Source organism: Drosophila ananassae, chromosome 2L, assembly GCF_017639315.1.
Source record: "Drosophila ananassae strain 14024-0371.13 chromosome 2L, ASM1763931v2, whole genome shotgun sequence".
NCBI lineage: Eukaryota > Metazoa > Arthropoda > Insecta > Diptera > Drosophilidae > Drosophila > Drosophila ananassae.
This window is the reverse complement of record NC_057927.1, coordinates 14,637,604-14,665,147: the sequence shown is the minus strand read 5'-3', so window position 1 is coordinate 14,665,147 and position 27,544 is coordinate 14,637,604. Positions and strand designations below refer to the sequence as shown.

The following is a 27,544-nucleotide window of genomic DNA, read 5'->3' as shown; positions in this document are numbered from 1 at the left end:
GAGCCACGAGATGACTCTTCCCCCAATCCGACCGGGGAGTTAACCTGACTAAACTGGTCTAGTTCATTAATAAGTTGAATTGTCAGATCGAATGGCAGGTTTGTGTCTATTTTATGACTTTGACTGACTTCATAACAAAGGAAGTTATATAATCCAAATGATGGAGTGTGTAGCTCAAAGATCTACTTAACTTGAAGTATAATTATTTAACTAAATAAAGTATAAGTTATTTCACTTCTGACCTGATCATGCTTCGAATTCCTTCACAAATCAAAATCAAATCAAATGCCGTCTGGCTTGTTTTCAAAGTCAAAAAGATAAATTAGCAACTTGTTTTATCAATAATATATGGCCCGTTTTCGGTTTTTTATTTGGATTGTTTTCGTTTTGCTTTTGGGACGACAACAATCCTTCAAAAAGCCGGCTGCCAAGTCAGTGCTAAAATTCGATTCGAATGCGACATTTGTTATGCAAATGATTCGGTCGGATTGAGGCCTATTTCTATGCGTTGATTGAATTTTATCCATTTTTTAATGCTGATATCTGGACAGATACAGATACAGATACAGAAATCTAAAACACAATCAGCTGATTTGGTACAAGTTTAAATTTAGTCAAGTGCCGGCTGACTAAGTGGATGTTTCTTAATCAAATAAATTTAACATTTTAATAGGTTTATGCGCTATGCGTACAAAAATAGGTGTGGTGCCAAAATAAACTCAGACTATGTGGCGTTCCGAAGCCAAGGGTACTGTGCTATGTTGGCCAAATAATATCTTGCTCCAGGGTATCTATACTATCGCTACCATGCTGACATAATAATGTCCCCAGCAGAGTGTTGATGACTAACCTACTGCCACCTAATAAATACCTCAATATATCTCGGATATATTAATTGTCTGTATGTACATACATATATACCGAAACTCGCAATCATCTCTCACATGTCCTTGGAAAATAGTATATATCTTTGGATGAGCCAAATTTATGGCACTCGCTTTCTTGGCAGCATCCGTAAGATATATTTTAGTTCACCTGGTTTCGGTTCCTGAGGATTCTGGTCTCTGTTCTGTTTATGGTCTGCCATTAATTGCCCAAACAAAATTCCGTTAGCCGGCATTTGCTTAGCCCGTTGCTTAGCTTCAAGTTCAGTAAATACAATTTAATTGCTAATATTCTCGCACAACCCCCGCTCATCGCCCTGCAATGACGCACTTTGCCGGAAGATTTTGTTTAGCACGAAATACAGTCCACAGATTATATAACACGATTAGCAATTGTTAATAAATAAGCCAATTTGAAAGGTTATTGTTTCAATTGCCTGAGTAGAGAGGCCAAGAAGTGAAGGATTTTTGTGTGTATATATACATCACCACCGAAAGTTAGGGGGGAATCAGAATCAGGGTGTAGATAACCAGGTGTTCTGCCCTCCAAACAAGTTACGTACATTGTCACCTACCTGCAAGTAGAAAGAAGGATAAATACAAGGTGAGAAATGGTTGTGGAAAATGCAATTTTAGATATGTTGACAAATAAATTCGGCTGAGATTCTAAGATTTATAGCCAGGATGGTTGTTATAAAGAATAGTTTAGGTTTAAAACTAAACCCGATTTTTAGATTAAAATTACAAACTATGAAACTTAATCCTTTGAATTTTTTAGAGGATTTATCCTCCAAAGCCAACTAAAAATTTCCATTCATGTCAAAAACAAAAGGAACTTGGCACTTTGTTTGGCTTAGTAGTCTGCCAACCAGGCCAAGCTACTACTCCTCACAACCTTTGCCCTTTCAGCCATGGCCCTACACTAGTGGGTTGTCAACTTCAATTTGGTCGCTTCTCATAAATATTGACGGGAAAATTGTCGCTTGCGTTTTTGCCAAAAAGGGAAGAAGCTGCGAGGAGGAGATGCGGCACAGGGTTATTAAAAAATTCATGGCTTGTAAAATGCTGAAAATCCGGCCAATGGAAAATTTAAAATGCCTATAAAGGGAAAACGGGTGGCAGAGTTGGGGGAGACGAGATGAAAATTGGCCGGCAAAGCGGCTTATAGAACGGAGGAACAGAAACCAATGCCGCTTGCCCTGTGGCCTTTTTCGACCGCAATGTTGGCGGAGCTGGGTAGGGGGTGGGGTGTGGATGCAGATGGAGAAGGATGAGGAGGAAAATCCTGGTGAAAACATCGCTCGCTGCTGCGTTTGACGTCCACTCGCAAAATATCATTTACATATCCGCGGAGGAGTTGTTCCCGCCCGCAGCTCAGCGGGAAATACATGAAAAGCTTTTAAATTTTTGATAGCCCCACCCATACTTTTCATCTCTTCAGGAGGATTTAAAAAAAGAGTATATCCAAAAACAAGGCCAGAGTATCCTTTGATTTTCGACATCAGTTGTTTGTTAATTTTTTTTACTGATTTTATTTTCTGTAAATTAAATTTCATTTCCATGTTTGAGGCGCGGAATCATATTAATATTTCATTTTGTTAAGCCTTTCGGCCCATACAATTTAACCAAAAGTTAAACGAGTCCTGTTACCCCGACACTCGTCCATTTCAATTTCATTTTTTGTTAAGTAACTTGTTTGAAAACTGCATCTCATTTAGACCTTACCCCATGTCCCTCTGGTTCACCCTTAATTTGGCTTAATTTTTTGTTTATTTACGTTGGCCCCCTGGGCTAGAAAGATATTCTGTTATGGCCAGGAAACAACAAGAGTTCGGACCAAATACAAAAAAAAAACAAAATGTTTGTGCAGGCACATCTGTGCACTTTTTGCCTTTGGTTTGCTTTGCTCTTCGGATCTCTGGTCGGGATTGTTTTTTGTTTATGTTTTAATTACGTTTCGTGGTTGATTTATGCCCATAGACCGGTGTGGGTGGCTACAGATTGGGCCAAGCGAGGGGGCGTTGCAATAGAGTGGTCGCAGTTGGCGCGGCTTCTGTTTGTTGGCCTTGAATGGAAATTGGGTTATGAGGCGGCTTAAGCAACTAATTATAATTGATGCGGCTTATTAGGTTCAATAAATCTCTTACTATTTATGAAGTTACTGATTTTTAAAGGTTTTAAAGACAGAGCACCCCATCTTCTTGATCCTTTGTCCTCAATTATTTCCCCAAGTCCTGCACTGCGCTTTCCATTCTCTCCGTCTGGAGATGATAAATGACCACCCGAGCTATCCATCTAACAGGCCAGCCATGGCTACATGCATCCATGTCTAATATCTGTGTATCTATCTGGGCTATCTTTTGTGTATTGTATATTGCCGTTCGGTTTGAATATTTCCGCCATAAGTATATGTGTATATGTTGCCATTTATATGACCATCGAACGCTTCTCGCAGTGGCTCCTCTGTTGTTGCCTGCAACTTGTCAGTTTGTGCACAAAGACCATCAATTTATTTAGTTTTATTATCTGCACACGCAGTGCGGAGAGTTCATAGATGGGTCATAGGGTATGGGTTTGGGGTTTGGGGATTGGGTTTGGGTTTGCGGGGGCCTTTGTCCAAGGGAAGTTCTTTCTATATTGGCTCAGAGGTTCTTTCCGTTTCCTATTTATTTTAATTTTTTGCTAGCCATTTTCTGCTCACCCTTTCACCCTTTTTGTTTACGCTTTGCACGCAATGCATAACACAGAATACCAAACACACTTACTACCAACACACGCAGCACCAACAGCAACAACAAAATGGATATTGTTTGTTGTTGGTTGCAAGTGTCGTAGAACGAAAAAAACAAAAAAAAAGAATAGTACAATGGAGTGAAAAAAAGGAATATCTTGACACTTTATCGTTAGCCAAAAACTAGCGCAGCGTAAACAAAAGACAAGCGATGGGCAAAGGGCGTTGGGTGTTGGGAGGTGGGCGGAGGCAGGCACTACATGACACGGCGGCAGGCGCTGCTGTGTGGGGGAAGCGGGGGGGAGCAGGCAGGCATCGTAAGGTTTTGGCATTTTCGCGCTTGGCGTTAAATTCCCCTGACAGCTATAAAATTGCATTTTAGAGCAGCACAGCGCGCGCAGACACAGAAAAGTCAAAGCGAAGCGAAGGAAAAAGGCACGCAGCAGATACATTGTATCTATGTATGTATCTAATAAATAGTTATTGCCGAAATGCAACAACACCAGGAACCACAACAAAATTGATATTCCCTCGAGTTGCTCCCCAAAAACCAGAGTGAGGGGAGTTGAGAAGCAAAAGTGCGACATCATTATATAAATTGTGCGGTGGCCAAAGTGAGCATCATATGTTTTCTATCTGTATCTATCAGATACACTCGGAATGCAGGCACGCAGACGGCCAGCAAGCGGCAGGGATGGTTTGGCTTTTTCTTCTTCCAAGTTTGAAGTGATTTCACACACATGTTTTCCCCCAAAGCAACTTTTCCCCAATCACCCACACCCACACCCCACCACCCCTCGGCAACATGACCACAAAATGCTTCACAGCTGTGCGATGGAATATCTAAGGAACTGAGGAAAAAATAAGGAATATCCGAGAGTGCGGGGGAGTTATTTGTCATTGATGGAGAAAGATGGGTATCTCGGTAGCAGTGGGTGTGGAGAGCTGGGCGGAAAAATAAACAGAGACTCTGGCACGTGACACGGAAATCATATTTAATCGAAAAGCAAACTGAATATTTTTTAGAAATTAAAATGAACTAGAAGTTACTTCACAAAAGAAGCCGAAAGGCTTTAAGAAATATTCCTATAAAGCCTATGCCACACACCCACCAATAACTTCGATTGCAATCTTTGAGCAAGTGAATTTTTATGAGACATCATCAAGTTCTACGTTTTGTCACACATGACGACAGTGAGAGGGTGGGGTCTTTGGAAGAGGTTTATTTTTTCCCAAAAGGCCCAACCTAAGGGCTGCCTGCAGCCCCTGCGATAACAGTTCTTTGACACGTGTCCGGGCCACGTGTGTGAGCCAAAAAAGGGTTAGAAACTGAAGCGACTGCCTTGGTATTTTATTTCATTTAATTTTTTTGCGGCTGCTCACAGTGCTCTGCCACTTATGTTGAGATTACACGCTTGTCAGCGAAGCGTCTCCGTCTCACCCACAAAATCAGTGGAGGAGGATTGTGGGAGTGGTTCTGACAGAAGGATCTACTCGGGTGGCTGGCTGATAAAATGAGCAATATGTTGGCAATACAAGGACTGAAATAAAGGCGCATTTTTTGTATTATTTGTATGGTGCTTGTATTTCCATATCCTAATCTGATGTAGCTTCTCGTTTTGGAGCCTTTTTATCCCCAGCAACTCATTCAACTTTGTTCATTTTCAAAAGTGTTCAAGTGCAACTTAGATGAACTCAACTTTTGGATTACAAATTTGTTCTTTGCCAAAACAAATTGCCAACATTGCCCCACTCCACTGAAAAGTTCATCATCATCTCGCTGCCAGCTTTTTTCAGCTCATTTTTATATTCACTTTTGGATCTAAACGATTATGAATGCGAACGAATATATAAGGCAGTCTGGCTGTCGGGGATAACAGGCTTGGTGGGGCTGGGACTGGGGTAGGGTCTGGGAGTCGCTTACAAAAGGCTCTCGGCTACTAAACGGCTGATGAAGTAGATTCATTCCGAGCGGGCCGAAAGGGGGCCGCCGAGGAGGCGCATAATTTGCTTAAATAATTTGTAAGTGCAAAGTTATGAATTGCTTGGATGAGCAGAAGCTGGCAGAAGCAGAGGATTATGTGGGGGGTTCCCTTGCAGCCTTTGAAACTTTAGCCATTTCCCAGGGAAATGCATTTTGCCGCAAATTGTTTCCCTGCCAGCCCCCTGAAATGCACTAAAATTTGCTCGCCCGAACATAAAATGTTAATTGTTTGTTTTTCCCGTTTGATAGGCTTTTTCTGACTAGGCCTGGGCCTGGGCCTGCCTGCCCCCTCCTCAATTCGGAATAGCTACTACGACAATGAGGAAATAAGGCATAGAATTCAGGAAACGAGAACACAGAACTGAAACTGCGACGAGCACAAAGCCAGAAAAGTGGGTTAAATGCTTAATGATCGTATGATCATGCTGGGAATGAGGAGCTCCAGTAATTGGAAATGGAAAATTGCAACTGCAGCAGCAGCAGCAGCAGCAGTGGCAGTGGCACGTAGAACTCTGTGATTTTCTCTGCAATCATTTTCAGTTAGTTTCCCGTTGGGTTTCCAACAATAAATAATTGTAATGCCTACTTGCTTACTGGGTGAAAGTTTCTTTCGTGTTAAATGCAATAAAATTAGATTTTCATTACGACGTTGCTCAACAGTGGGTAAATCCGGGGGATACTACTACAACTACTACTACTACTACTATTTCTCTGAACATTTTTTCTTCAAAACCATTTATGAGTTATGGCAATTTCTCTCTCGGAGGTCTCTCGGTGGCTATGTGACGTGTGACACAGTTCGTCTGCTTGAGTTTCCATAATTGTTCTTACGTGACACATTTACCTCTGCTGCAAATGGCATGGAGAAAACAATGATGATACAGTGGGGAGGGACACGAAGAGAGGAGGGGAAAAAGTGTATCTGCTAGATACTTTGACACTTTTCAAACGCGCTTCATGGCAGCACGTTTGGCCATAGGCTGAAGTTGACTTTTTGTCAGGCAGCAGGAGCATGCCGGCATATGTATCTGTCAGATACTTGGGCCGCGACACACGTTACATCTCATGCTCAGTGCACTCGGCACGTTCGAGGCAAATGTATCTGCCAGACACTTGTCACAAAAAGAGCATCCGGCTCAGTGCAAGAAGGTAAGTAGGACCCTTGACATTGAAATGGCCATCGGGCGGGCAGGGCACTATTTAATTTTCCAAAAACTACATAATCATCTCAATAAATTACCTTTGTTAAAGGAAGGCAAATAGCTTAAGATTTATGGCTACTCCAAAGTATCCATTTGTTACCTAAATACCCAGCAACTCTACAAATCATAGTTATGCCCCGGACTTGTGGGTTAACTACCAATCAATACATCCATGCCCCCCACAAGCCAACCAAGACAAACATACACTCGAACAGAACAGTCGGTGAAAACCAAAATCAAATCCAAAACGCACTTAACTCAATATGGCTAACTTTTGCCCCCACAGATCTCTCACATCTGGGTCCTGTTCCTGGTCCATGCCCATGTCCTAGTCCTTTCCCCCGGTACATTTGTGGCCCTCCTTGCATCGACATCATTCAAATAGTCGTAGCTAACAAATTGCACTGTCGAATGCAATATTTTTGCTTTTAGCCATAATACCTTTTACATATGCTACGACAGATGGCAGAGAAGAGCATTTTAAGCTGCCATCTCCACCCACAAGTTCTGCTCGGGCCTCCCCTTACAGAGGCCAGCCTTATCCAGAGAGCCTTTCAATAAACACGGAGAAGTATTTCTTAGAGGTTTTATATTTTAATAATTTAAAGAGTATAAGATTATTACACATTTAAGACTTTATTTGAGACTCTACTTTGTATTACTTCTTTGATTAATTATTTCTGCACATCGCTCATTTGTTTCAGTGTACTCCCTTCACTGGAAAAGGTAAGTAACTTGCATGCCAGCCAACCACAAGAGTCAGTTAGTGAGTCTGGATGCTGGGACACTGGGAAGCTGAGGTTACAGGGGGAGCTTGTTAGCATGAGATGTGTCTCGGACCAAAGGAGCAGCGAATGCAGAAAGCAAACCAGAAACGAGAAGGTGGAGAAACCCAAGGACCGAGGAGGATGAGATGCCACGATGCCAAAGTGATAAATCCTTGCGGCTTTTTATTTCCACTGAAGCGGCGTCATCGTCTCCAGTATCTCAGTGCCTGTCTCTATGTGTGTGTGTAAGTTTGGGTGGGGAATTGCCACGCCCCGTTCGGTGGGCATCCCTTTTTTGCAACACGCATTGCATTACAGACATAATAATTCTTACTGACAGCTCTTGGGTTTCTTGGCTCTTTTAGAATTTCCTTCCTTTTTTTCGGGGTTCTCCCTTTTTCCCAACACGAAACGCATTAAATTTCCACACTTAGCGCCCAATTAAAGGCAAAGAATCAAAACCAAGGCAACGGCCAACAAAAAAAAAATGTAATACTCATTTTGTATCCTTTTTTTTTTGCTTTTGAATGGCAAGGGCCCTCTGGATCATATACCAAAAAATTTACGCCTCGTTAATTTCAATTTAAGTGCAGACAATTTGAAATACAACCAAAAAATATACAAACAAAAAAAATCAGGTCCAAAATGTAAGGGAGAAAAAATAAACCGAAACTTGCACCATTTTTACAAAAGGCAAAGCGCAAATTAACGGCTCCGTTTTCAAGAGGTTTTCCAAATGGAGTTCGTCCTTTTTTTCCCCTCCCCCCTAGCCCCTTTTCACCCATAATACACACACACAAACACACATACTATACATATATTCCCATACACATTAGCTTTAGAATAAAAAAGTATTTTATCGTTGGCCAGGAAACAGTTTGGCGGAAGCCGGAAATGTTTCCACTTTTTGTTGTATTTCCCTTTATTTTCCCTCCTGCTTCTATTCGGGATTCCATCTAAAAAGGATTCAGCTTGGATTCAGAAAAAAACAGAGGAGAGCAGGACTAGAAGTGCATTAAATATTTGACTAATTAAAATAATGGCTTTCTTTCGGGAATGTATTTGAATGAAAAACGAGTTTATCATTTTAATTTTTATAGAAACTCTTCAGTAAATTGTATTTGACTTTGTTCTAAAGCTGGACTCTGGCAATTGTTATATAATTAGGTCAAGAATCCCTCTTAAGGGTCTTTTTAAAAAATAAATAAATAAGGAAAACAAAAGCAGAGTTCTTTGAACTTTCTTGAATAGAAATAATTCCATATTTTACTTTGCTTTCACTTTTGAGAATATTTTTGAAAAATGTTTAATTTAAGACTCATAACTAACCTGACTCATATGCTTATTAAAACATTTTTGGATATGACATTACTTGTAATAATTTACAACAAAAAACTTCCACTGAATAAAATTGAATTTAAAAATTTATCTGACGTGTTAATCATTCATTTAACAGCTTCAACAAGTGTACGATTTGTATAAATATATAATAAATTAAAAACCTTTTAATCTCACTTTTTGCCAGAGAATCTGACGAATTCAAAGCGTTTACAATACAATCAAGCAAGCAGCAGTCATCGCATGAAAGTTTAGTCAACTTTGTAATGGCAAAATAATCATAACAATAAAATAAAATACTTTTGAGATCCCCAGAACCGGCAGACCGCCAGAAATGCCATAAAAAAATATGCAAAAACCCGTTTCCAAGTTTAGGGCCAAAGGAAAAAATAAATGTGTTTCAAGTGTTGACAATTGACTTACTGACTCTTAGCTCTTGGCATTTTTGCGACAAAAAGAGACCCCAGAACTCATGTCATATTTATTTCTTTCTGTTATGGTGCTCCAGCCACTAGCCACAAGAACACAACATGGCATTCAAATACATGTGACAGCAGCTGACTTTGGACACGTTTATATGCTTTTGGCCAGCACACACTCACATGGTCAGAAGCAAACTACTTTAGGGCAGGTCAATGACCCCTTCTGAGCCACAAGATACTCACTCATCGAATGGACAAACGGAAATTGTTAAAAGAAATTTTATTCAGATTAAATAGAGAATATTTTGTCGTAAAGAGATTATTTAATATTTTGAGATTATTTTTGATATGGCCTCTTTAAAATTTATAGATTGAATTGGATTCTTTTGATACAAGTGCCAATTTAATTGCCTCATTAAGCATTTTAATAAATTGCGGTTATCTTTTCATATATTGACGGTTGAATAATGAACAATTTTATATATGATTTGACTACTTTAAATATTGAGAGAATCATATAGCCCTGAAGGTTTAAATGAAAGTGGGCGGGATGTGGAGGCAGTAGCTTGGCTACGAAATTTTCCGCACATTTGAGCGGAAAATTATCGATTTATATATGCGGCAGAATCGCACAGAGGAGACCGAAATGCAACAGCGGCTGGCAAATAGACTCACACAGACAGTCAGAGAGGGTAGGGCCGGAGGGATAAATGAAAATGGGTGGGAAAGTGATGCTGCTGCTGCTGATGCGCCCAACGTTTGATGAAAGAGGAAAATTCAAAAACACAAACTTACATACTAGAGCTTCATATGTTACATGCTTACACATTTGTGGACCAAAAGCATGGCAGATGGATGACACTCTCCATCCGAGCCGAAGGGGGAAACTCTTTTGGGGAACTTTCGGGGTGAAATTGTAGGATGATAGTTCTCTCCCCCCACATAGCTACTTTTGCTTACTTTTCATTCAGACATTTTTTGCATGTCAGTACGGCAGTGGCAGTGGCAGAGGCAGAGGAAATGGTATTTTATTCGAACGAGCGGCGACCGACCGACCACCCCACTCCGTTGATACATGTGTGTGGTTCAATAAACTGGCGCGTGAATTTTCAACTTCACTCGCATATTTCTGTTCATTTCTTTGTTAAATGTGAAATAGCTACAAGCTCAAAATATGGCGCCCAAAATAATAAAACAGAAAACGACACACACTACTCGATAGACAAAATAGGAGATTGAGGCAAAAAGCCCAGGCAGGAGGACACAGCCACTGGTTCAATAGCAAAAAAAAGAGTTCGTTTTGTGTGTCAAACATTCAATTGAAGAGGCACTGGGATGGGTGGGAAAAAAAAACCAGGAATTTCTGAAATCAACAGACAAGAGAATATTTTGTAAGCGATAGGGAAAAAGGAATTTTTATTTGGTTGCCCGGGAAATCGATATGGAAAGGTGTAAAGTAAAGTGATTGCCAAAAAGTGAGTTCTGTATAAAAAAAGTAATATAAGGAAAAATATTATACACTTTTTAAGTGTTAGAACCTATTCTAGTACTTCCTATTTTTAGCAGAATCTATCTTAGACCCCCTGAGCTAACCCAATTATCCGAGTCTTCGAGCCTTGAAGTTATCTATCCACATCCCCCATCACGTCTGTGTATTTTTCGCACTTTTCCAACTTGGACCGGCAGAGGGGGTGGTGGGAAAAAAAAAAAAATAGAAAACAAACTTTTCATCTTTTCATCTGCCAGATTTTTGTCTACCAGTTTGCCCCAGCTTGGGTGCGACCTTTTTATGCCTCTGCTAATTTGCTGTCATTTTGCTTTCCATGCCTAGAGCTTCCATGCTTGGGCTCTCGGGCCCCCGACTCTATGCATTATATATCGATCAAAATTCAATTTGTGACGCTTTTTTGCCGGCCTTTAAAGCGCAGCTGGAAAAAGTGGCAGCCAAAGATGAGCTCCGCCAGCCAGCCACATTGGACCAGCACCAGGGAAAAATGAGAATTAAGTTTAATTGAAAAAGTTTGTCGCATCTTTTTAGCGTTTTCTCTACTCTTCGCTATCTGTGGCCCATTCTTGTCTGGTTTTCTGGTTTTTAAATTTTTTTCTTCGTTTTTTTTTTGCTATGACTTACGTATGACCTCGAGCAGTTTTTAATTAACCCAATTTGCAGTGTGCTCTGAGGAGAAACTTTTCTTTCAAGATTGCTTCGCTTTTCAGCGTGTCTCATACTCCCATTCATTCCTTTTTATGGCAGTTTTTCACCCCTGTTTTCCTCGTTGTCACTTCAGATTCAAAACTCATGTTCCAAAACTCAGTGGCTTGAGGAAAATTGAAGCTGAAGTACACAAGACTTCGGATACAGTTGTGACTTCAAGTTCAGAGTCAAGAGATATTAAAGAGAGAAATGCCTTCTAAGGTAATTCTTCCGAATTAATAAAGTTATTAGAGACTCTCTTTATAAATTGGCTTTAAGCCACTAGCCAGTTTAAGCCATAACCTCAAGATGTTGTCCAAAACTCGAGGAAAATGGAGGAAAAACTGTTGCCATGAATTTGTCGACGACAGACAACACATGTTGTTAATAACTTTATTGTTTGCTCCTCTGCCCGGCCAGTCAGTCGTTTATCGAAATTAAAGCACGTGACTGGACCTTGGACACAATTAAACCCAGGGACGGATTTTTGATTGTTTTTGTCGTTTCTCTGTGCGATCCTCCAGCGTTTTTCTGCAAACGTTGACAGAAAATTAATTAAAAAATTCCCACTGCTCGCTTTTCGGGGGAAGGAAGAACTATAATGACCTGCAATCGATGGCAGTGTTCAAATGGCTGGATATTGCGATTGAGTTAAGTTCATTACAAAACTGTTAGAAAGGACACTGAGTGCAGGTGGCAGAGAGAGTTGGAAGAGTCCTGGTCGCAGGTGGACTTTCGAACCAAATGCATTTGATGGCTGCTTCGATTGGATTAGTTCCCAAAGTCCTAAAATCCAGGGGGGCGGAGAGTCTCGTAAATGACAATGTTGTGTGAACCAGATACAGAGAAACTATAATTTCATTAAATTATTGATGAATCTTGCATTAAAGAAATTTTACATTCCGATATGACGTTTCCCTCCATTTATGCTTGGCTTTTACAAATCTTTATCGCAATTATAATCAGATTTTTTTAGCGTCCGCTCTCATGTTTTCCCCTTTTCGAGCTTGCTCCACTTTTAACCTGAACTGAACTGAACTGAAAAAAAAAACACAACCCAACCAAATCTGAACTAAGCCACATACCAAAAAAAGGAAAAAGATACTTAAATAAACTGAATCAAAGCCAAACTTATCCACAATCTTTTCTCTGCTCTGGTCTTCACAATTTCCCCCGCTTTTCATCATGTTTTTCCGGCTCCAGCTCCAGCTCCGGCTCTGGCTCTGGGTCTGGGTCCATAGCTGCACATAAAGTCGTTAATGCCGCAGTTTTCCCTCCACACATCGCAAACATTGGGGCAGAGTGTTGGATACCTTGGTGGTGGCGTGATGGGGGAAATTGAGGTCTCATCTTCTGCCATCCACCCACCCCCACCTCCTGCTCCGAATGAGAATCCGTGGCACCTAATTTGCTGCAATTTTCACCGCTGCCAACGGAAAATTCTGCTCCCCAACAGACCTTCGTTATTAAAAATGCATAAAATCCGCAGCACAACACCGCGGCAACAAAGTAAGAAACTGAAATAAATACTATTTTCCCCCCATGTTCTCTTTTTTTTCATTGTTGTAATATTACACGCATCGTATGAGAAACATGAAAATAAATATTAAAAATAAATTAGAGCTCTCTCGGTTTTTATTAACTTTTCATTTATGTAGAGCGTAGAATAATAAGGGCCGGGGAGCTTGCAGCTGCAACAGAATGCGAATGATACCAGAATAAGAAACACAAATGTGTAATATAAGCGAAAAAAGATAATAAAAGAAACAAAAAGCCAGGTGAGAGAGCAGGTGGGGCCATGTCTAGGTGGGCCAAAGCCGAAACCCATACAGGTTGTGGCCCTTACTGGCTCATAATTGAAAATATGTTTGGAAATTGCAATTTGCGAGGCAAGCAAGAAAAACGAGCAGAAATATGAACGGAATTCGTAGAGTGGAATATTGAGTTTCGTGAGCCCTGAAGGCAGTATGATGAGTCGAGATAAAAATCCAGACTGAAACAAAAACAATGAATATAAAGAAAAGTCGTGATTGTTTTAGGATTAAGCTCATTTGGAGGCTAATTTCATAGAAAGTTGCGCGATTTAATTGATGACGGACCACCGAACACGAGATTTGCAAGCTACTTCCTACTACTTCCTCTATTTCTTCTTAGCATAACCCAGATGCACTTGAGCAGAACCGAGAAAAACTAGAGAAGTGAGAAAAAAATGGGGATTCTTCAGCAGCAGGGGCAGCAGCAACAAATTGCAGTCAAAGGGGTCTTCGGGGGTCCATGATATTCCAACAAAGTTGGACCATGTTGTTGAAGGGGCGACCGGGATAGGGAACTGATGTAATGACATTTAGAAAAGGCCAACAATAACAACAACAACAACAAGAACATCAACAGCAAGAGCAACTTGTAAGTTTTTCCTTTGGAAGAAAAGCCTCTTGCTGTACCGCCTCGAGCACTTTTCAGTGTTTAACTTGTGTGAAGTTTTCAAGTTGCAGTCGGACAAGACAAGACGGATAGATTCGAGCATCATGGCCACTTGTGGAGGTTAACCCACTGACTGTCAAGGGGGTGGAAGAAAAGAGAAGTTAAGGATGAGGTTTCCTACCTCCCTACCTCCACCCAAACCCAAACCCCAACCCAACCAACGACAGCTGTGGCCCGAGGCTGGATGTGGTTCTGCGGTTCTGTGGGCCTTTTAAGCAGGTCAACTCGAGACATGAGGAGCAGCAGATTGCAGTTGCCGGGAAGTTTGGCTGGAAGTTAATCTATTTGAAAAGTTGCCCAGGCTGTTGAAAATTAAGGAACGGGGCGAGGGGTCAGGGATAAAAGCGAGTGATATGTAACGACTGAACAGAATACTAGATAGATGCCAGGCTAAACAAGATTAGATTAAGGAGAGAGAGTACATACGATAGAGTATAGGAATAAGGCAATTGGCATTGAAATGGGAAAATTAAATCTTTAATATTTAAATCGTAAGGAGAAAATCCTTTTAGGCCTCCTTCGACAATATCCATTTGCATAACCAAATCAGACCACCACTCAGTTGGCCCGGCTCAGATGTGTTCTTTGGATAGAATTTCCATCTAATTACCGTCAGAGTGTCACAGGCATTTGACAATGACATTTCCCAGTTTCCGTTCGGTCTGGTCCCGCTCTTACCCGCCCGATAGGGTCTATCGTTTCCAAACAATAATACCAAGTAATAGTCGAGAGGCAAGTAGTAACTGTGGCCCCCCTTCTGTGCCGCCTAAGTACTTGGTTATGCACTTTGATATGCGTCAGTCAGGCCGTCAGTTTGCCGGAGAAATGGAATAGAGAAACCCGAGTCTGCAACACACGTCGAATACGTAATCTAGGCGAGTGGGTGGTTGGATCTTTTCTGATTTTGGAGAAGGAAGAAGATGGTCCTGGGTGTTCTTGGGATGAGCAGCAGATTGTTCTGAATCCTAAACAAATTATAAACATTTATTATTTAGCTTATTTTTGGCCAGCTTGTGGGTTGGTTTCATTGTAAAGAGTGCGCACTGTGATTATGCATTGATGAGGATGATCTCCCTCTACCTGTGGTATTGGTCTATCTCTGGACTGTTTTGGCCACTTTACAGGGGGCTTTTCAAAGCGCATAAATCACTCAATTGGAAAATGCACTCCAACCGCTCGGTCTCTATCTATCTGCAGGCCTCACCCGCTCGCTCTAATTCGGTTTTCCTCCCACTCTCGGTTCTGCCCCAGAGCATAATTCATATGCTATTTAAGCCTGGGCCATAAATTCACCGGCCAACACACACAGGCACCCACATTAATTAGAGCTAAAAGTGAACTCTTCGGTTACCTTTTCGGTCTCCCCGGTTATCTAATAAAAAAAGAAGTACAGAACAGAACTCATAACCCAGCCGCAAAAAAGCACATAACATACCATACACACTCTGGAAATGAAAAAGTGAGTAATGCTGAGCCTCATTAGTCTTGGCCCGGAGATTAAGCCAGTTTCTACTTCTTCCAGAGCGAAGATTTTTCCTGGGTCCAGTTTCCTGGAACCGAAGACTACGTAATCCCATTGGGGTGGAGGCTATAAGTATAAGTATGCAAAAAGTTGCATGCCATTCAAAGACGTATAAAAAGGGATTTGGCTCGGTACTAAAATAATCAATCAATGTGTCAATCAATCACCCATCGGAAAAACGAATTCGACAATAAAAACTTGAACGAGCTGCGAAACTGTGCGGAAAATCTAACAAACAAACAACCAAATAGGGAAAACAATCAACGGAAACAATTACAAGACACTGGAAATTACCGAAATCGTGGAGGGCATATCTTTTATTCTTATTTTATTTTATTTTTCAAGGGGAAGATAGGATTAACATTATTTATAGGGGTTTGCGATTGATCCTTACATTTAGAAGGTTCTAAATTACATTTATCCTAAGAATACTACTGTTTCTCAGACTTGAACTTATCATGAATTTATGGGTCGACATATTATAGTTTATTTCTTATCGAAGACCTTTCAGATCAGTGACTCATAACCACAAGCTGGTAATTTCCTAAAATACTCTGACTTATGTGGTCACTTGTAGGGCTTCTAAATATGATATTCTATTCTTCATGGGAGTCATGGTAGCCTAAACTTACAATATGCTCCTTCAGCTCCTTGGTGCGAATTGGTCCCAGCCACTGATGTAATCCAATGTAGCGTTTCTGCACCATTTTCAAGGCGGGAGCGCCCTGGGCGTATGGTCCGCCCAGAAGGGCACTGGAAGTTTCTAAAACCACCATTTTGCTATCGCCCGGGTCTGCAAACGAAGTTATAGCTGCAGTTGTTATTTTTGCAACACTTTCCGGCCGATTGTGCCGGACTAGCGATACGAGAAGGGAAACAGATTTGTATTTGCCGCCGAACTACTGCACTTTCTTTGTTGGGTTTTGAGAGCAGCAAGCCTTATCGGAATATGGTTTGTATGAGTTGGGCTGTTGACTCAGAGTTTTGGTTTTTTCGTCACCCCTTCTCAGACTATCGGTTTTATTGTTTTATTTAAAATTTCTTTTGTATTTCAATTAAATTTAAGCCGTCTCTCGATCTCATTCAGACGTGACACTGCGGCCACAACAAAACGATGAGAGGACGATACACCGGATGGGAGCTTTCCTCCTTGTGCCACCAGTGAGCCTGCCTGGGTATTATAATCGGCACTTTTAATCCCCGGACCACGACGACAACGGCGACAGTTTCAATTTACTTTTGCCATTTGGCAATCCTTGAAATCAATTAAACGACACGCACAATCCATCCATCCAACAATAATATCTTTTCTCTTCGGCACTTTGGATTTTATTTCTTGCTTTTATCATATATCTGGGGGTACTGGTACTGATACTGGGTATTTATTGGACACTTTTTATCAATCTTGTTAAATTTTTTGAGGCACTGGATCAAAATGGGGGAATATTATTTTGTTTTGGGTACAATGTTGGTTGTACTAAGTGGTTGACACTTAAGGCTATTTTATTCAGCTCGGTAGTAAATAAACCACGAAGAGTGCGACCACGGCGAATTGTAGAACGGAAACGAGATGTACGGATACGGAAACAACCGTTCTGTTCAAAGTTCCATCGCGAACTGATTCGTATCCCCCAACTGGGCCCCCACCGGCGCCGAACGGAAACGACGAGCCGATAGCCGAATGGAAAACGAACAATTTACGAATCTAAATAAGCCGAAGCGATACGAAGTGGCCACCGCCATACGATTGCAGGTGAGTAGAAGAGACCCAGAGAGAGTAGAAGAGAATTAGTAAGGTTTGCCGCTTGGAGACCCGTGGAGAGTTGAGGGAAAAACACTTGTTGTTGACGTTTTTCCGACGCGGCACACCCCAAATGCCGAAAACGAGAGAAAAACAGAGCAGAGGGTCTCAGAAGAACTGTTGCTTGTTGTTTTGGAGACTAAAATGAACTCTTATAAAATAGAAGTATCTTAGACAGCAGCATTGCCAGATGGTGCACAGAAAAGCGCAGTTATCTTTTGTAGAGATATTGCAGGAAGGATAAGGCAGGATAGGGTTTACTTATTAGACAAGAAATTATTGTTTTAAAAATTACAAAAATTTTTAGAATTTAGTCCAATAATTATTAAAATTTAAGTTAAAATTTCTTCAATAAAAAATCTATAATTGTGCATAGTTATAGGTTCACAGGACAATGCCTTTATTATTTATATATTTTCTAATTTAGTTGTCATATTCTATTAGCCCAGTCAGAATCGATCATTATTAAGAAGCCAAAAATAGACACATTTTAAATGGAAAAATAATAGGTATCGTCCGTTAACTTAATTTATCCAGAAAAGAAAAAAGTAAAAAGCTACACATACCTTTAATGTAAAAAAAAAAAAATAAGAAAGGAGAGAACCGATTGCGTACAAAATGAGCTTCATTAATTATACCCAACTGGATGACAAGTTTCAGACGCCTTGTAAGCATTTTAATGATCATAAAACCAAGCGTCGAAAAAAGTTTCGTTGACTGCGTCGAGTATTATATATTAAGCAAAAGCAAACCCATGCGGAGTTTGTTGACTTCTTCAACAAAGTGTGACTAAACAAATTAAGCCGAGAACCGGGGGAAATGGGCGGCGAATCGGTGGTTTTGGCGGGGCACATGGAAAGGGCGGCGGCGGGTGAAACTCGAAACAGATCGCTGGCCGAAACAACAATGCCGAAAACCAACCTGGAGCGCACTAAATTACAAATTAAGTAAGGTTCGTACCTCTCGCAACATCAAAGCCGAAAGCTTTTTTCGAGTGTGAAAATAAAAAATAAAAGACGCAACAAAATCCACGTAATTCAGGTAACAAGCTAAGCCGATTTCACGCACCAGAAGCGGAATGGAGGGGTGGTCTGAGGAGGTCTGTGGCAAGATAAGGCAGAACTGAAGGCACTTCTTCCATTTATGAAAACTGGAAAATCGTTGGCAATAAATGGAAAATCCATCACCGGCAACGCATCATCATTATCTCCTCGTCATTATTAACAAGGTACGTTCGTTCAACATTCACCCAAATGGGCACAAGACAACATTCTTGCCTTTTCCTGGAGTTGCAACTCGAGAGATTCTAACGGTTAATGCAAAAAAATGTGCACTGGGGAAAATGCTAAGAGATTGCAAAAATATCAAATTAAAAATACAACTATTAATTTGATATTTGGCTGAAGACTGAAGATATTAAGCAATATAAACAAATTTTTATATAAAATACATTTTTAAAAATTGGGTCACTTTTTTAAGTTCATATAATAGCTCTCAAATTACTATTTCACCAACTCCCCCTTACTTTCCGAGTGCAGGTACTGCAGCGGAATAAATGCAACCCGACAGCAGCAACAGATTGTTGCCATAAACATGTTGCTGCAACATGGCATCGGTAATTAAGCGGTAGTTTCTTGTTGCGCTCCTCGTCTCACGTGATTGTTTTTTTAGTTCATTTTTTATTTGTAGCCCACGAGTTCAACGTACGGAACACATGAGAAATTAGCACAGCCAGAAGAAGCTGTGTCTCGAGGAAATTATGCAAACCGCGAGAGTCGTAGTCTGAGTCTGAGTCCGAGTCTGAGAGAAGCCACCACCAAAACTTGCTCATGATCTCGGCATCTCGGCAATGACATTCAAAAAAGCTGCCAGTCAAGCTTGAACCTGGCTTAGACGCCTCCCCCCTTTTGCCCACAATATTTCACCATGTCTCTTTGGTTTTCTCAGCGAGAAGTCGCTCTGTCTCTCGCCGAGTCGCCGAGTAATTGTGTATTCCAGTCAAGCAACTTTGATAGGGAGTTCGTTAACCGCACAAAATACGTTCGTATGGCAACAAAAACCATATGAGATCATAATGATCATAATGATCAGCATCATCGTCATCAACGTGATCGGGTTCTTGGCCTAAAAATATGTTCAGGCCGCTTCCACGACCTGCCTAACTGCATATTGGTGAGCCCTCGTCTTCCCAAGGGAGTCGCTCGGAAGGAGGAAGATAATACCTGGCTTAGCTTCTTTGGTTCTACAATCTCATGTTTTAGCAATTAGCCAATGTATCTTAGATTGCATGCTTATCGGAGAGTAATTAATTACATTTTTAAAGATATGTATGTAAGGTAGAGCATGTTAAATATAATGACATTTTTGATGGCAACCTAGTGCCTTACCGACTCCTAAGTCAAAAAACCAATAAATATTTGTTGAAAATACTGACACCCTCCAGGTTTTGCTATTTCGGTTTTCTAACAAATCTTCCATGTTAACTATTTTAAGCCCCGACCTGTTCTAGTTATTCTTATTTTTTTAGAACCTCCTTTCCTCACGTCGTATTTCATTTTAGTTTCATGCATTTGTTGCTCTATAAATTTCGCCATAAGCTCTTCGTGTTGGTAACGGTTTTGTTTCGTAAAATAAATTCGTGTAGCCTGTCAATGGCCTATCAATAATGATAAGTCAACGCCTGCCTGCCTGCCTGGATGCGTGTGAGGCGGCAATGCATTCAGCCCCCCACACAATGCATTTCATTTTCAATTCACACTAAAGTGAAGTACCACACCAGATACAACAAAGGGAGCACAGGAAGATCCGGAAGGGAGGCGACACCGGAGGTGGATGCAGTGGTGTTGCATTGAAGTTTCGAGTGTGTCAGTCGGTGGAGTCAAGTGGTTGCCTCTTCTGGCTGGCAGGCAGGGTTGTCAGGTAATTGAATAACGCTTTCAAATAAATACAAAATACTTCAAGATTTAATTTGGTGCAAGTTTATAAGAACAATAGATTTTTCAAACCTATCTTTTAGGTATATTATTTAGTTTTTAAAACCGCTTGTTTTTCATTCCCCGAATGGCGTTTCTAAATTGAATTTATAATAGTTGACAAGTCAAGAAGATCGAATAGCTATTGAACCCAGTGCCTTCATCCCCTACCATCTGGAGCTGGTCAACCAATTCAGAGCAATTCTCATTCATTTACTGCAATCACTTTTCATTTTTTGTTCGAAACGAAAGAGACATCGGCAGACAGGCAGAAAGAGAGAAAAAATGTGGCGAAAATTAATTAAAAATCAATTTGATTTTGATTGTTAAATGGGGGGGTCGAACCTGAGTTGAGGACCCCCCCTTTTGCTATCGGTCTACCTCTCGGTAAACCCATCTATTTGTTCGTTCTTCCTCGTTTCCTTGTCGAATATTTAATTGACATTTGGTACAACGTTTGACATTTTTGCTCCATGAATTGAATACTTTTTTTTTTATTTATTGAGTGTCTTTTCCAACGATTTTTTCTTGTATGATTTATCAATTAAGCATTTCGTTTGATTTTGTTGTATTTGTACTCCATACAAATACTGTATGGCTGTATAGATTCTTGGGAAAAAAAGGAACACAAATCCCATTAAAATAAAAGAACATTTATAATTGAATTATTTTGCAAAAAACATTCAATTGAGTGAAAAATTTGAATATATATCAATACTTTTATTTATCTATAATTAAATTCAATTAAATTGCTTAAACTGGGTAGAGGTAGAGGAAAAAATGTAGACATGTGAAAATGGAATTAGTTGGAAACAAATTATAAAAACTCGTGTATTTTTCAGATACTTTTTTGTCCATGTCTATCTAGCAGACATTTTCAATGGCAGAAAATGCAATTTTGATGACACAAAACACGTAGGACGAACGCACACAAAAAACTCGAGCCAAAAATCGAAAACAGTCAACAAAAAATATCAACATTTTCATGGATATTTCGGTGGAATTGGAAGCTGGCCAACAACAAATGTCAGACAATGCAATTGAAATGAATGTCAAAGCAACGAGTAAACGATATAAGGCATGTAGAACAGCAGGGGATCACAAATCCAACAAAAAATAAAATAGTAAAATAAAAAAAAAAAAAATTAAAAATAAAAAAATTTATACCTATTTGTTATATTTAATAAAATAATTCTGTTACCACATTCCCTAGGCCATGTTGACAATAACTTTTCGGTTAGAGTATGTAGACCAAAAAATAAATAAAACAAACACATGACAAAAGGCTTTTTGCTTCAATTAAATTAAAAATTGGCACAGACAGAAAAGGTGTCAACAAAAGTATTTAAATAAAGTTTACTGAAATCGCAACAATGCCAAGTGAATACCAAAGAGCCGAGAATGAATGAAAAGTGATAAACAAAAGCTACGCTCAAGTAAACATTAAAATAAAAGGTAATGCTGTCGCCTTGGGTTTCTCTGTTTCGTTGCCACATGTTTTTATACTTTAAGTTAAGTTAAATTACTGTCATTTGTGGTGTCTTATCACCTGCAATACAGTCATGCACTTATCGAACCTCATTTCGGAAAATAGACTTTACTGAACAACGCTTTCTCTCCATTATTATTTTTATGCATTGTTTACGGATTGATAAATGGCAAATGTATTTGTTTTAATCCCATATGGTTGTAGTATATAGTATTTATTTTGTCACACATTTAGCTTAAAGGAAACAATACACTTACTGTATTCTATGGCCTAGAAAGCAAAGCTTTCTTTTTAAAAAGTTAGTATTTCGCAACGTACCTGAAAAGATAAGAGAACAACAAAATATTATAGGACACTTTTATTCAAGGGCTTTCAGCTTAGATATTAAAAATCCCGTACTCCATTTAATTTAATATTCTTTGGAGTATCATCCTCCGTGTCTCCCAACTTGATTAAAAATTATAACGCACTTAAAAAAATTATTTTTTTCGTGTTCACTTATGCCTCATTTAACCAAATTAAAAGTAAACACGAAACTGAGTGCTGCGAAAAAAAAAGTGAGGAAAATTAAAAGGAAATTCTCTGGTCTGGTCTGGTGTGTGTATGTGGGTGTGTCCCTGGTGTATGTGTGTGTGTGTGAGTGCAGATTTAATCAGCACCAAAGTTACCCAACCGCAAAAAGTATGCAGAGGAAAATTATGAAAATCCAGAGTGGTAGGAGCTGAAAGCCGAAAGAGAGTTGGAGCGAATAAAAGAAAGATGGCAACAAAAAAAAAAGGTAAACAAAGCGAGTAAAGTGAAAGTGACACGCCAATGACGGGAAAAATGAGCCTCATCAACAAATATTGAAGAAGCATACTTAGTGGCAGGAAAGCCGCCACAGAGACCAACCAGCAGATGAGCCAACTCATTTGGCATTTCCTTTTCCATGAGGGAGAAGTTATTATCCTGTTCTCAATTGAGGTTCAGTTTGAGGGAGAAAACGACAAATATGCACCAGCATTTCGTTCATCGTTCGTTCCTACACTTTGTCTCTGCTGATGTCATTGAAGTCGCCTCAAATAGACCGCAACCGAGACACCGACACTCCACCTCCATTTTCTCACATTCCACACACATACTAGCACATACATATTAGTAGGCACAAGGACCTCGGTTCAGGCAAACGCAATCTGTCCTGTCTTCCCTCTTTAGTGCTGACTGAGCCAAACAGAATCCTGACTAGAAACTTGTCAGTTCATGTTTTTAGTCCTCTTACTAGAGTAGCATCAAGGACTTGAGATAAATACCCTTTTCTATAAAAATAGGATAGTTTATAGTTATAGAATATAGTTTATGGCAAAACCTTTATTCAATATTTTTGATTAATATTAATCGTTTGAAAAGAGGAAAATTGGGAGGATATTCCATCTACCCTATCCCAAAATAGAGCATTATTCCACACTAGCATCCTTTCAGAGATATTACCCATTCCTGTCCAAACATTGACATTTCAGTGTGGAGCGGAGAAGTCCTCGTTTGCCGTCGACTTTAATAACTTTAAGCAGCTACGGTCAATTTAATTTTCATGGCAGGCGGGCAGGAGCAAAAAGGACCAAGGCAGGAAGACACAAGACGACATGTATATCCTTGCATCCTTGCACAAGGCAGGCGACAATTTGAACGGAACATATGGAGAGGAAACACAAAAAACAGAAAAGAAAACCCATCGCAAAGGAGAAGAAAAACTTGAAAGGAAAACTTGATTATAAAGCGATGACTTCACACTTTGCTGGACTATGGATAGAGAACAGGACATTCAGGATGGTGGTTTTGGGGGGTAAAGAGCTGGTTTTAGGACATATAATTTTCCCTTGGCCTGGACAAGGACTCTGTGCAAACATAGGCGTGTTCCGTGGGGGACAAAGGCTGGGTTCTGCTGTAATTTAATACTTTTCTAATATGTAGTTGTCTCTCTGTACGTCCCACTCCCGCTTTTATCCTTTTTCTCCCCGTTTTTGCCAAGCAAGAATTTTAATAGAATTGGTAAGCTGAGAAGGATATGCGCTCTCTTTCTCTGCGTTCGTGATTAGACGACCAAAAAGTAGGCAACGAAATTTGGAAAATATGCTGCGTTCTTTCCTGAATCCTCCCCTGTGTTTCCAGTAGGTCAGCCAAAAACCTTACACAGGATTCGGTTAACCAAAAGCCGTTGAAACAGCAGAAAGGAAAGTCAACAAGTCGATTCGGCAGCATTTTTATGATGTCAAAGGATGTGCAGAAAAAAAAGGGATAGGATTAAAGGATAAGTGATTGGATTGTTTAGGATAGTTTTTTAAAAGACTTGAAGAGCATGTCATTCGATGGGGTGTTGAAATAACAACGGATCTGTCTATAAAAAAAACGACTTTATGGGATCAGTCATGGTTGCATGGCGTTTACACAAACGGGAAAAAAATTGCTTCCAATTGGATTTTAAACTCGAACATTATTTTAATTGGTTCATTTTACGTTATTAGAGCCTTTCCAACAACATAACCGAACAATTATTTCAATTGCCACAACAAATAACTTTCTATGCAATTTTTATAGCCATTATTTCTTCATGGCATTATTTTGAGAAATGTGGAATACAAAGTGATTATTGTCTGCCATCTTTTATTCTACCATTTTCTTCAAAGTGTAGTTAATGTCATGTCTCATACTACGTGTCACTTACTGCAACAACCAGCCACTATCCTCCCATATACAATGGCGACAATTTGCCAAAATAAGAGGCACCACCAAGTGAGAAAAAGAAAATGTCGAAGCCAAAAATAAAGTCATGTTTAATGGCGCACAAAACACCCCGTAAAAAGGCGAGAAAAGACGAGCTAAGGAAAAAAAAGTGTTGAGAAAAAAGAAGTGAATGCAAAGTTATTTGATTAAGTCACTTAAGGCAGTGCGCCAAGGCAAGAAAAGCCTCGAGCTGAGAAGAAAATTCTTAGGTAAGGATACAGGGATATTTAGATACAAGGATTTAGATAGAAAAAAATATTATAACTCTAAGGGACACAATTGAAATCATCATTCCTTTATAAATATTCGAAAACGTTTCTGAAAAAGGATAAATAATATTTAAATTATTAATTCTAACCCTTTTTTCTCAGTGCATCGGTGGTAATACCACTCAGACAGAAACAGAGGAGTATTGTGGGCGGTTCAGGGCGGTCAAAGGTTGGGGGCAGACGTGGGATTCTCCGCTCTGCATGTAATATTGACATATTGAACAAACGTGCGGCAAGCCCCGAAGTAAAATTGCCGCAAAGAAAAGAAGAACCCATCGAAAACGCAAGTGCAACAAAGACATGCCCCCAGACACGAAGTGAGGGCGCAGAGGCTGCTAAGGGATTGGCTCTATTTCGATGGAGAGACAGAACAGACAGTTGGGACTTAAAGGACTAAATTCATATTAAAAGTACGCGTTCCCCAGACATGACAGCCACGAAGCAAGGATGAAATGGTTAAGTTTCCCTTACAAACCTATGTATGTTTTGGCTTCTATAATTTATATGTTATAATATATTTTTGTTCATAGATTTAATTTTAACACAAATTAAAATATTTTTAATAAAATATATTAAATAATCCAGTTATATTATAAATTGGTAACCATTTTGAAGCAAAAACCGCATAGAGCTGGTGCCACAAAATATAAGGAGAAAATTCTAAAATATATTGCCAAAGGACTCGACAGCATAGACGCACGTACACTCCTTTTTCCACGGATTCTCTCTCCTCGCCCCGCCTCGCCCCGTTCGCCGTCCCCTTCGACAGCTTCGTCCTGCACCGGAAGCTGGGTGTAAGAAGAAGCACCGAGCAGCAGAAGTAACCAGCATCGAGACACATTTTCTAATAATGCTTCAGCGTCACGTATTAATGCGTTTGTTTGTATCTTCATTTTACCCGCTGGCATTTTAATGTATTTATTTTTTGCTCTCCCCGGAGCAGCTGGGAAAGGGAGAAGCGGAGCGTTAGAGTCCTTTTCTCTGGCGGTTTCGGGCATGTTTGTGAATGCGACACACTCGTCTGGATAATAATGAAGTACGTTTACGTGTAAACTCTATCTAATATGTATGCTAAAAGCTTCGGCACCCGAACCCAACGAAAAAATCTGTGAATTGTGTGGAGGGGAAAAGTACGAGAATTTTTCTATTATATTGGAAAGTCAAAGGGGGGGAACGAGAAAAGGGGTATACATATATCAGGAGTAGAAATTAATTAGAGCTCGTAGCTGAAATTGAGTGCCAGCTTCTGTCCTTTACCGCACTCCTTTGAAAAGGAATCCATGGCATTTGCTTGATTAGGAACAGGTGAGAATAAATGAATAATGAGCGAGTAGTGTTGGTGGCGAATGGCTGTGAATAATGAATTAGAACAAAAGGAATTGTTGATTAATTATAATGCGTTTTCTGACCTAATTAATTGGCGATTGAAAACTAGTTTATTTAATTATTATTATGATCTACTTTGTCTGTTATATTTAATGTACCTGGCTGGCTTTACCCTTACATGGGGTTTGGATCTAGTCCTGGCAAGTCTAGTCCTGGCCAATGTAGCCACATTAATTCACTTTATCATGAAAGCCACTTTAAACTATTACTCGCACAACGGCGTGTGGGGTGTGGGTGGTGTGTGTGGTGGTTGTGTGTTTATTGCAAAACTGCGCAACGTGGAAAAATTCATCAAGCGCAAAATAACATTGCATACTTTATGGCGCATTATGAAAACACACGCGCTAGACTTGAGAGCACTCGGAATGGTTTGAGGACTCAGAGGTAGGTTGGTGGGTGGTGGTCGGGGATGGTGAAATTTCGCTACATTTACACGAAAACGTTTTAGAAAATGTGCACAACATGACAACCCTGTTGGCGCTGACTATCTCTGTTCCTGTCTCTTTTCGCAAACATTTCCGAGCTACAGTAGACAACCACGAGAGCGATCTGACCATATATTGGCCATTTCTAGTTCAAATATATTAAAATGTCAAAAGGATATGAACTTTATTGACAAAATTGTGTAAAAAAGAAAATGGAGTTTTGAAAACATCAATTTAGACGCCCAATAGTAGGCAACAAAATATTTTGTCAACAGAAAACTGAATATCTTTCTCATTTTAATGAATTGCAGTTTTCGATGGTCTACTGCCTTGAAACCATGAAAAACGCAAGCTGGCAGTTAACCCCGAAAACCACCACGCCCTCTTAACCCCCAACAGCCCCAACCAGTTATGCAGATAGCACTGATGATGACGATGATGATTATGAGGGCCAGACTGGGAAAAGTTGAGTGGGGAAAAGTAGGTAGGGATGTGTAAATAGAGAGCAACAATCATGGCGACGGTAACGGCGACGGCGAGGACAACGGCGATGATGATGATGGAAATTCTGGTGATAATGATGATGATGATATGGTGGCGTCTCTCTAGCTGACGTCAGCCTGTGGCTCCAACATTCGTGGGATATTTTCACCATATGGCAGAGTAATGATAATAAACTCCTAAAAACACAGACATACGCAGGCAGGCTGGCTGGGGGACATTTTGGAGCAACAGGAGAAAAGCTGGAAAAGTGTCGTCATCGCCCTCAAGGATGTCACTCGCGTCTTATCTGCGGTGTCGCCTCGAAAGCTGCAGCCAACGAACCGGCAACTTGGCAACTCTGCAACTCGGACTAACGCCCCAGATAGCGTCAGTTATTTTCATTCAATTTTAGGATACCACACCCCCTACTCCATATA

The 27,544-nt window shown here is 40.1% G+C and overlaps 1 protein-coding gene across 17 annotated transcripts in view; it reads right to left on the bottom strand.

Annotated features, from left to right (window-relative positions):
* LOC6501200 (maternal protein pumilio) overlaps positions 1-27,544 on the bottom strand; it is a 167,829-nt gene that overhangs the window by 72,231 nt on the left and 68,054 nt on the right. For 9 of the 17 annotated variants that reach the window (XM_044717330.1, XM_014911444.3, XM_032449435.2 and 6 more), the window contains one exon: positions 1,448-1,459. The exons of 3 other annotated variants lie outside the window; for them this stretch is intronic. In XM_044717330.1, the coding sequence (XP_044573265.1) occupies positions 1,448-1,459 (12 nt within the window). Of the gene's footprint in view, positions 1-1,447; positions 1,460-16,157; positions 17,175-27,544 lie in introns of those variants that run through there. 5 more of the 17 variants (XM_044717359.1, XM_014911443.3, XM_014911446.3 and 2 more) reach the window with 2 other exon arrangements.